At 46.2% G+C, this 11,566-nt stretch overlaps 1 protein-coding gene across 2 annotated transcripts in view; it reads right to left on the bottom strand.

Annotated features, from left to right (window-relative positions):
• Window positions 1-233: 233 nt before the first annotated feature.
• The window catches only part of TMLHE (trimethyllysine hydroxylase, epsilon), a 28,006-nt gene continuing 16,673 nt past the window's right edge, over window positions 234-11,566 (bottom strand). For both annotated transcript variants that reach the window (XM_081897434.1, XM_081897435.1), the window contains exons 5-8: window positions 9,555-9,674; window positions 5,897-6,133; window positions 4,445-4,583; window positions 234-1,681 (exon numbers count right to left, since the gene is read on the bottom strand). In XM_081897434.1, coding sequence (XP_081753560.1) covers window positions 1,550-1,681; window positions 4,445-4,583; window positions 5,897-6,133; window positions 9,555-9,674 — 628 coding nt within the window. In that variant the 3' untranslated portion in view covers window positions 234-1,549. The remainder of the gene's footprint in view (window positions 1,682-4,444; window positions 4,584-5,896; window positions 6,134-9,554; window positions 9,675-11,566) is intronic.

Genomic DNA, 11,566 nt, shown 5'->3' with positions numbered 1-11,566 from the left:
TAGATGCTGGACTTAATGGTCTTATGCAGGGGCCAATCTACTATGCAACTAGTGAAGTTTAAGCTTCAGGACCCTTAATCCCAGAGGGGCTCTAGAAGGGACTTTAGTGCAGCTGCACAAGTCAAATCAATTAATTTTTCAACAATCCCAAAGTTTGAGAGTCAGTAGCACAAATGCTGCAAAGGTGGAGTGTCGCGGGATAGCAATTTCAATCAAAATATGAGATGCAGTAGTTGAATTATGAATTTTTAATTGCAGTGATGTGTCATGAAACAATCCCATTGAGGAAGTCAACCGTGGTTACCCATACCTCGCTCCTGGTTTCAAAGGGCCCCCCATAACAGAGCAAGTGTCAGGGCCCCAAAAATGTAGGCCCACCACTGGTCTTATGGGAAGTCAGAGCTTTTTCCCACCTGTATGGAGGAACATTGCCTTGTTTTGTGCTGGCATCCTTGGTACTAGATGTGAGTACCAGCAATTCATTATTTTTTTTAACCAAAGAAACCACAGCTGGGAATCCTTCCTCACTTTAGATGGTCATTCATCTTGTTCCGGTAACTTCAAAAATGTGGAAAGTCAGTCCTGCTGCCATGTCTGTCGGCCTCCATGCTCATTTTGCTGTAGGGACCATGACCTCTGCCCCAGAGTCCTGCCCTGACAGTGCCACTGCTCCTAATTCAATTACTTTCCTATTGCTCACAAGGTGAGAGGCTATCAACGAAGTAGGAGTAAATCCTTGGAAGGCCAAAGCAAAAAGAAAAGAAAAGAAAAAGCACAAGGCAAAAAAAATATATTCAAGAACCAAAATGAAGAAAGGGCAGCTATCATGGACTAGGAGGAGCTATCATGGCAAAAGAAAAACAACGCAGGATATGGGGAAGGGGAAGATATCACTGCGCACAAACTGTCGTTTGCAGTTCTGGTAAAGAAGGACCCCCAGCATAGTTACCTGGCTCTAGCCATGCAGCTCTCCTTCCTCGCCACAAAAATTCCTGTAGCTGCTTTCCTATCAATATGGCAAGTTTGAGCCATCAGCAGGCAATGGGGACAGCCCTAAAAGCTTCCAACACCTGGCACTTGTGTATTTTTGAAGGTGTTTGAAGACTGGTGTCAGGTGGAGAGAGTTCTCTCCCCACACTTCTAAGGACACTCACTTGTCCTGTAGTCAGCAAAACTATGGAGTGCCAGTGTAAAGAATGCCCGCTGACCAAGGTTAGCATTATAGTTCAGTTACAACAGCAAAAAGGCACAACAAGATCTGGCACTTTGAGTGCTGCAGCGGACTTTGATTCCTTCCCGCACCAAATGTGTCCATTGTGCCGTGAAAGCCAAAGGGAGTTGGACAACAAAAGACCAAAAAACTGGGATAGTGTGTGTGGGGTGGGGGGAAAGGCAAATAAACTGCATGGGCTGGCTGACAATCAAGTAATCCCATGGGGAACTCTCCTCCTCCTCTTGCGAGCAGAAGGTCAAGTCTGTGAGGTATATTGTGAAAAGCTCTCTCATTCCTGGATCCGCAATTCCCTAAATTCCGGAAGCCCAGGTCAAGCTAGGCTTGCAGCCCCAGGAAGCGGGCTGTATTCAGCACATCATCTCTCGTCAGGTAGCAGCCGCAGAGCTGGCGGTAACCTGTGAAAGACTCCCGGCCGTGCAGAACTCGCCAGTTGTCCACAAACAGGGCCTGCAGAAAGAACGAATGGGAAATTTGTGTCCACGCTGCAAGGCTCTTCCTATACCTGTTACATCATTGGCGTCTGGTTAGGTAATCTTAGCAGGAACAGACATGTAGCTCGTCTCCCCCATTCTTTTGGAAATGGAAGACAAGCTGAGGAAGCTGCTTTATACAAGGGTCAGAAGATCTGTCCACCCAACCCAGGATTGTCTGTACAGCTTTGCATTACAACTCTCTTAGTGGGGGGTAGGAGAGCTAAAAATAATGCCAATATATTTTGCATCTGGCAACCCATGAGCCCCTTTGGTTTCAGACAGTATATGGGTATGAGAGTCTAAAAAGCCTGGAACACGTGTTTTTATTGCCCTCTAGTGGCTATGGTGGCTCATGACATACAAGTAATGTATTTACTAGACGTTTATACCTGATTCTGACCAAACTAAGCCTCCTGATGTATATTGTGCTCTAGGAAGCTGAGTTTGGTCAGAATCTAGTATACACTTCCAGAGTTAATGCTAAAAACATTACTTCTGGTCAATGAGCCACCATAGCTGCTAGAGGACTGTGAAAATTTGCATCCCAGGCTTTTTAGACTGGTCTACCTATGAACTAGCTGAAACCAAAGGGGCACATTGGTTACCAGATGTGACCACCCCCCAGCTCTCCTACAGCACTATCTGGGTCACAGGTAGAGGGGTCTTTCCCACCACTTGAACTGGAGAGGCCACGTATTGAAGGAGCATGTGTCTGTCTATGTACGTTTATGTGTCTGCTCCCAGTACGTTTCCGAGCACAATTCAAAGTGTTGGTGCTGACCTTTAAAGCCCTAAATGGCTTCGGCCCAGTATACCTGAAGAAGCATCTCCACCCCCATCATTCTGCCTGGACAATGAGGTCCAGTGGTGAGGGCCTTCTGCCTGTTCCCTCACTGCGAGAAGCCAAGTTACAGGGAACCAAGGCAGAGGGCCTTCTCGGTAGTGTCACCCGCCCTGTGGAACGCCCTCCCGTCAGATGTCAAAGAGAAAAACAACTACCAGACTTTTAGAAGACATCTGAAGGCAGCCCTGTTTAAGGAAGCTTAATGTTTAACAGACCACTGTATTTTAATATTTTGTTGGAAGCCGCCCAGAGTGGCTGGGGAAACCCAGCCAGATGGGAGGGGTATAAAATAAATAATAATAAATAATAATAATAATAATAATAATAATAATAATAATAATAATAATAATAGTGTGTAGTCATGATGAGGCTACTTATTACAGCAAAAATGGGGGGAAGTCAACTGGCTCCTTTCTTCCTCCCCAACTTTGAAAGGTGGGTGGGTCCACACACCTGTCAATCATCTCGAGTCATTTCTGACATCACAGAGGGCCTTCTTGGCATTTGTGCTCGCTCTGTAGAACGCCCTCTTGTCAGATGTCAAGGAAACAAACAACTATCTGACTTTTAGAAAACATCTGAAGGCAGCCCTGTATAGGGAAGTTTTTAAATATTTGATGTTTTACTGTGCTAAATGCTTTTACTTTGTTGGAAGACACCCAGAGTGGCTGGGGCAACCCAGTCAAGATGGGCAGCATATACTGTAAATAATAAATTATCACCATAACCATCATCAGGGGATGACTTCAAAAGGTCTCCCTCTCAGCACCCCTCAACTGATGGGGGCTGAGAGCAGCCCCAATCTGAGCCACATCTTTCCTTGCTCTACATCTTATGCCACATATGATGTCAGACCTTGGACAGATGGGCATACAGACTCATGGGCTAAACTGGCCCGTGGGTTTGAAGTTCCCCACAATATGAACATAAAAAGCTACTTTATACAGAGAACTGAGTGTCTGTTGCCCACTTCACTCTTGAGCAGATGTTAGTTTGGTGTTCAATTAGTGCTGGGAGCCTCAGTATGTTCCCTTCATGTTTCGCTTGAGATACTTGAAAGAGATAACAAGGGTGGTTCAGATGCAGCACACATATATTTCTGCCCTCCTGCATGGAAGAGGTTGGACACAAAGCGAAGAACAGCCCTGCTGGATCAAGCCAAAAAGGCTCCACAAGTCCAGCATCTTGCTATCACTGTGTTCAACAAGATGCCTATGAGAAGCTTGCAGGGAAGACCAGAGCAGCTCTCTCCCCACCTGCGATTCCTAGCAAGTGGCAGAGGCTCTGGCAGTCGGGGTAGAACACAGCCATTGTTGTCACTAAGAGACATGAATAGCCCTCTCCTCTGTGAACACGTCCAACCCTCTTTTAGTAGATGTAAAGGGGACCCCTGACCATTAGGTCCAGTCGTGACCGACTCTGGGGTTGCTCACTCATCTCGCTCTATAGGCCGAGGGTGCCGGTGTTTGTCCGCAGACAGCTTCCGAGTCATGTGGCCAGCATGACTAAGCCGCTTCTGGCGAACCAGAGCAGCGCATGGAAACACCGTTTACCTTCCCGCCAGAGCAGTACCTATTTATCTACTTGCACTTTGACGAGCTTTCAAACTGCTAGGTTGGCAGGAACTGGGACTGAGCAACGGGAGCTCACCCCGTCGCGGGGATTCGAACCGCCAACCTTCTGATCGGCAAGTCCTAAGCTCTGTGGTTTAGACCACAGCGCCACCCACGTCCCTTTAACCCTCTTTTAGTGCCATCCAAATTGCTGGCAATCTCTACATCTTCTGGGGGCTAATTCTGTAGTTTAGCAGTGGAAGAGCACTTAACTCTGAGCTGCTAGTACCAAACGCCTCCACAGCAAAGCCACATGCCAATCTGCTCGCCATGACTTTACCTTGCCCGGCTTCAGCTTCACCCAGAGCTCATTCTCTGGTCTCCTTAGCTCGGCGGTGAGAGTGCGGTGTGCGCTGTACCAGCGGTGCACAGTGTCGTAAGGCACCGTGTTAATGACGGCTCGGTCGTAGTTGTTGTATCTAAAATAAAGCAGCAGAAGGGAACATCCACAGTGCACTACTTAAGGATTGCAATCCCCACATGGGAACCAGTAAGTCTCTAAGGATCTGCATAGGCAGAGGCATGACTGCTAGAAGTGATATCTATTTATCAGTGGGAGCAAATGCTTTGTGTATATCAGAGGAAGGGAGCCTGTTGTTAAGGCTTCAGTTTCCACCAGCCAGTAAGGCTAATGGTCATGAATGATGGGAACTGTAGTATAGGAACATCTGTGAAGCCAAAAGTTCCCTATACCTGTGCACACATAAATTGGACTTGGGTTTTCGGCAGAAATTACGGGGAAGGACAGGAATGGTGTAAGGTGTGCACAGCCAGTAAATTTGTCCAAATGGTGCATCTTTTAGTAGCTTCACCCCTGTGATTTTTTTTAAAAAAGCAAATGTTAATTTTGGGGGGGTCATTCAGTAGGAACTTGCCAGGGGGCGGAAGGTAATTTTGCAGCACAACTTGATTTTCCTTCTTGACCAGCCAGATTCCGTAATAAAGTGGTAACTATTTTATCAGCACAAGATCCACAATGAAGCATTGCCTGGGCTCTGGTACAGGACTATTTGCTGGGATGGCTAGAGGAACAAACAAGGACTGTAGATATATCTAGGATCACATCCCTGCTCAGCTCTGGCTGAACTCTGACTGCTTAAGGCCTCATCTGCACTATACATTGAAAGCAGGATTGTGTCACTTTAAAACAGTCACTGCTTCCTCCAAAGAATCCTGGGAACTGTAGTTTGGTAAGTGTGCTGAGTTGTTAGGGAAACAACTATTCCCTTCACAGAACTACAATTCCCAGTGTTTCCCAGGAAGAGGTCACTTGGGTATCTCTTCTGGTGGTGGAACATGCAATTTGACCATGTTTGCATGAACACAAACTGCTCCAACTGATGTTGTCACAACCCTAGAATCCAGCAGCACCCAGCATACCAAGTAAGAGGTTGCAGAGTCACCCCCTAAGGAGCCAGAATGGGTTCTTGACACAAAGCCTGATGCTGGAGACCAGGGGGGCTGCTAAACTGGAGTCTGGTGGGCAAGAGCCCCCTGGATCAGATTCCTCAACGCCAGATCCAGGACCCTCACATGTGCTTTCCCTGGGTCTGAGAAGAACTGCCTGTCCACAGGCCCAAGTGTATCCCCTTTAAGGACTGTAGCTATCACAAAGGAGGTGGAGCCTAGGACTGGCGACAGAGGCTCAAATGGCCTCAGTCCACCTCTAGCTTTGTTCACTTGGAGTGCTCTGTGGTACTGCAAAGACCAGGGCAGACACTGGCCATCTCACCTGATCAAGTAGATCTCGTTGTTCCAGGGGTAGACATTCAAGACAGGCCCAACCCCAATCATGTGGTTGTGGCAGCCCCCCACATTCTCGATATATTCGTGCTTCAGTGGCACCTTGGTGAGGAGCTCAAAGTCATCTGGGGCTTGCTGGAGCACCTGCTCTGCTGCGTAGAAGCCATCCACAAGCAATGTACGACCACCTGTCCCTTCGTGCCGGAGGCAGTGAAACACCTGGATGCTGTGGAGGGCAAGGAAGGAGCCGGTCACTTGGTGGCAATAAGTACATTCAGATGTGTGTGGGGGGTGGTATCCTGTTAATGCTCCTGTATTGTTCCTTTCACAATGCATTACCTGTTGCATTATGGAACTTTGGCTTTTTGACCAATATACTGCAGCAGCTAAATGTTGTGCTAAATGTCACTGGGTGTGGTGTGACCCAACTATGGACATTATTGTAGAAAATCACTCTTTCTGCATGTATACTTCCATTTCCCCATGGAAACCACAGGAAAGAAATGTAGGCTGGCATTATCACCCCATATTTTGCCAATTACTCCCACGATCTTCTGGGTTAATGCAGTTGCATGCTGATTTTGTTCTGGAAGTAATTAACATGGAAATGAGTACCGAACTTCCACTATGCTTCACTAGATTTCCAGTAATGGCCTTTATGTCATGCAAAAGTTCAAATATAACGTGGAAATTAACAGGGAAACTGAATGTAGCCTGGAAAGTGATTCTGTTGTGGCTCTAAGAGTGGCCCTGACAGGTCAGATCAACAAACTCTCTTGTGGTCCTTTGTAGTGGCCTTGTTCTAAACCAGGTGTGGGACACTAGAGCTGGCCAACAGTCAGGATTCTTATCTCTCCCCTTGTCCCCAATACGACAGATGAGCAGAGCTGGCCACCCGCCAATCACCCCAAGCCACAATGTCAGGTTTCACATTCTTGTCTGTGTGGTTTGAAACCAAAGAGTGCAGGTGAAAAGCAAAGCCCTGTGCTCTGTTAAGCATGGAAAATGAACTGCGTGTTTGTGCTTCAAAGCCCCATGCACAGGGCTTTTCAGGCACCACTGATCAGCTGACTGGCAGTGCCTACAACCTCTCTTTTGGCTCAGCCATGTCATATGTGGCATCAGGTGTAGAGCAGGTAGGTAAGGCTTGGTGGGCCAAATGGGGAGGCCTAACAGGCATAACTAGGTCTGTGGGCCAGGGGTTCCCCACTGCTGTTTTTGACATTACTCTTGTGTTTACCGCTTTGGCTCCTGGCTCATTAAAAGAAGTCTAGTCCCTGGGAGGAAATTAGTAGAAAGCGCAGCATCCATTCCCTGATACAGAAGGTATCTCAAGTAGAACAGCACCTGGTTCCTCCTTGCTTTGGGCTCCTGGAACATCAGACTTCAGGTTGCTGTCAAAAGGTTATTGAATCTGCATTTCTGGATGCAAACCACTGAATGCCTCCTATATGCACCTGGTTCAGTCACCTGGATTTAGTTAGGAAATAAGGCTAAAACTTCCACTGCTGTATCTAGTTTGGAATTGGCCTAAACAATATAAGCCTGCAATGAACCTGGACCTAAGCCTTCTGTATATAAAACACAGACTATGCCAGCAACCTACAGCTCCTGTCCACTTGTCTATTTATGTAGAGAAACGTGTTTAAACCCTCTCCCTCTCTATTGCTTCTGTTAGTTATTAGAAGGGGCAAAACTAATATTGCAAGGTCTCTGAAGTTCAGCTGGCTTCTGAGATCCTACAAAGCTTTACTATCTTGAGGTCTAGAAACCTGTTTCTTGTCTTTTGATCATAATATATTACATATAGTGGTGAATATAATAGTGCAACCTCAGGCTTTTTCAACTTCTTTTCTTTTCCCCTCAGAGAGATTTTAAACTTTGCAGTCTCTGTGCTGGATACGTTCTCCCAAAATCTTGTCCAAGGTCAATGTTTTCAGGACCTGTTCAGAGCACTATTCAAGCAGGCGCAGGCTGTTTGAAATTGCCACAGGTTAAAGGGACTTAAATTCCTCTGCACTAGAGCTCTCTGCAATGTGGCTATATTAGGGTGATGGCCAGGTTTTTAAATTCACGTAACTGGGTAATAAAAACATCAAACTGCTGTCACTGGTAATAAAGGCAGGACTGCTTAGTTTCCTGTTGGTTTTCTGAAGCACTCTGAGAAGCTGGAAGAGATGATCACAGCTGGGGAGTCCCTTAATGCCCTGTGTTGTTGCAGTCTTCACTGTAAAGGTAAAGGGACCCCTGACCATTAGGTCCAGTCGTGGCCGACTCTGGGGTTGCGGCGCTCATCTCGCTTTAGTGGCCGAGGGAGCCGGCGTACAGCTTCTGGGTCATGTGGCCAGCATGACTAAGCCACTTCTGGCAAACCAGAGCAGTGCACAGAAACACCGTTTACCTTCCCGCCAGAGCGGTACCTATTTATCTACTTGCGCTTTGACGTGTTTTCGAACTGCTAGGTTGGCAGGAGCAGGGACCAAGCAACGGGAGCTCACCGCGTCATGGGGATTCGAACTGCCGACCTTCTGATCGGCAAGTCCTAGACTCTGTGGTTTAACCCACAGTGCCACCCGTGTTCCTCCATTCTTCACTGTACTCCTTTCAAAAATAATCAGGAAGCAGGTGATGTGAAGGACCTTTAGAGAACCACTGCCACAGAGTTGACACTACTGCCCTAGATGGGAAAGTAGTCTGATCTGATAGGATGCTGCCTTATACCAAGGCAGATCATTGGTTCATCTAACTCAGTACTGTCAACACTGACTGGCAGCAGCTCTTCTAGGGTTTCAGACAGGGTTCTCCCCCAGCCTTACCTAGAGACGTCAGGGGTTGAACCAGGGACCTTCCTCGTGCAAAGCAGATTCTCTATCACTGAGCTATGGCTCTATCTGATGTAAAAACAGCTTCCTGGGATTCTTAATAGGCTGGCTGGCTCCTAATTGCAGGTGCAGCCACTGTTGATGAGCTCAGGGGAGCCTGCCCTACTGACAATGACTGAAGTCATAACAGACTCAAAATCTGAATGCCCCACAAACTCTAGAGCATTTGTTGAGGTAAAGTGAACCTGACTACTCTGGCAGGGTGGGTTCCCTGAACCTTGTAAGGTGGGGTGGGAATGGGGTAGTTATTGGAAGATTTAGCACAGATTTTTAAAAGTGTTTCACGCAGCTCAGAGTCAAACTATAGAACTCTCTCTCCTAGGAGCCAGTGATGGAGGGCTTTAAAAGAAGGTTAGGGAAATTCATAGAGGAGAAGGCTATCAATGGCTTCTAGCTCCACAGTCAGAGGCAGCAATACCAGCTGTTGGAAACCACAGGAGGGGAGAGCTGCCCTTGTGCTCATGCTCTGCTCCCTGGCATACCACAGGCATCTGGTTGGCCACTGTGAGAAAAAGGATGCTGGACTAGATGGGCCATGTAAATTTGTTAAACAATTCAGGCTTCAGGATAACTTTAAATACATCTGCATTACTTACTTAATCACCTAGACAATGCTTGGATGGAAGCCCAATGTGGGCTGTTCTAAAGACGTAACCGGGATAGAAGTATTAAACATAATAATGTGGTTAAACCTGATCATGACAAAAAGGAGCAGTGCATTTGTGACTCGTGTCACTCCCTGCCTCTTAGGCCATTGGAACATACCCACAGGGTTCCTGGAAATAAGTGGTATCTGTGTGACGATCCAAAGCCAGCTTGGTGTAGGCTGTGTCTCCCCGGGAGAAGTCAGAGGTGAAGTGCCACATCCTGCCATAGATAGTCTCCCTGGAAAAGGAGAGAGAGAGAGAAGCACACGCATAAAGGCCTCTGTGTTGGCATCAACCACTAAAGCCATGGCAGGTGAGAAGAGTCGGTAGAAGAAGATTGGAGGAAATTTAAAGACTATTTACAGAAACATTGTAAAATTAAGGAATGTTAGAAGGATGCTGGAATGAAGTTATGTGGTTTTAGCAGTAATGTTATAGAATTAAGTGAAATTGGATTAAGAATAGGTGAGAATGTAAAGACACAATATATTAAGATAAATTATTAAGATAAAAGCAAAAATAGTAAGGATTTGCTGAAATAACTAATTGAATTAAAATACAAAAAAGGGAGGTGTGAGGAGGTCAGGGAAACAAGTAAATGAAAGATAAGATATGGAAAGATTGATTCATTTTTAATTGTTTTTATTTTTCTTCGTATTTTGTATTTTCTGTTTTCTTTTTCTTTTTGTAATTCTTTGAAACTTTAATAAATATTATTTCAAAAATAAATAAATAAAGCCATGGCAGGTGGGCTTGATGACAATTCATGCAAATGGGCAGGTGAAGGAACACCTGTGCAGACCAATTCTATCTATGCTTGCTCAGACGTAATTTCCACAGACTTGGAAGCATGCGTGAAGTTAGATCTTTCGACGAAGAAGCCGTATATAAATATGATAAATAAATAAATTACAAGAACAGGTGAGTTCCTCAAAATACACATCTCGGGTATCAAAGTCCGGGGAAAAGAGGAGTGTCTTCAGCATAAGGCAGAAACAATATGATGAAGGTTCCAGACACATCTCTGTGAGGAATTTCTACAACTTAAAAGGCTGTCAAAGAGAATGCCCTTTCCTGGGCCACTGAACTTCTGAGTGCGATGGAACTGCCAAGAGGGTCTCCCTCTGCTTATCTAAACACTTGCAATCAGCTATTCCTACTTCAGCTATTTCTCTCTGAACCCAGTCCTGAATTCCCTTCTGGGGTTAAGGATAGCAAGTCCGAATCTTGTCTGCACATGCCAATCTTTCAGGAGTAACAACATTTACTAAAGCAAGAACGAATCTGGGTGGATTTGAGAAGATGAAAAGAGAATCTAGCCTTAAGAACAAGCCATGCATGGGAGGGGTTGAAAGGAACAATTATCAGACACAGCAGCAAGAAAGACTAGAAGCTCCCAGGCCAAAGAGGCTGCTCAGGCCACTTCCAGGCTGGAGAGAAAGGGAGCCAGCAGGCAGGCAGCTGATATAAATCCCTTCTTTCCTAATCCCCCAGGGCAATCCAGGGTCAGCCTGACAACTGCAGTTTAAATTGGAAGGGGCAGAGAAGAGAAACATTCCTTGTACTTTCCTCTGACGTCCCAATCACTGCTTTGGTCTTTGGGTCTCCAGGGGCTGAGGCTGTTTCTCCTAACCTTTCCAGGGAAAACAGGAAGCAGTGATTGGCGTGAACACTAAAATGTTCCCAGCCTGCCAAAAGAACTTGCTCCTTGTTCTATGCTCAGCTCTGGCAGCTCTTGAACAAATGCTAAAGGAAAAGATGGTACTCTTCCCCCCACCTTCTTTATTGCGAGCAGGAAGAAAAATAAACCCCAGTTCTGTGCAGCAACACAATAATCCTCAATAGACATCAGCATGGAGCACATTATCTAGGGCATGAGAAGAAATGCCACAACCACCAGGGCCCAGATGCAACTGATGCAGGTAGACAAGGACTAAACAAACCTGGAGCACTCCAGATTTTTTGGACTGCAACTCCCATCAGCCTCATCTAGCACAGGAGCTGATGGGCATTGCAGTCTAAAACACCTAGAGGGCACCAGGCAGCTGAAGACTGGATTAAACCATATCTCAGTGGTAGAACACAGATTTTGCATTTAGAAGGTGCAAGATAATAAATAAAATGTGCTTT

This window comes from Podarcis melisellensis (assembly GCF_964234715.1).
Source record: "Podarcis melisellensis genome assembly, chromosome: Z".
NCBI lineage: Eukaryota > Metazoa > Chordata > Lepidosauria > Squamata > Lacertidae > Podarcis > Podarcis melisellensis.
The sequence above is the reverse complement of the archived record's forward strand: the minus strand, read 5'-3'. Positions and strand labels throughout refer to the sequence as shown.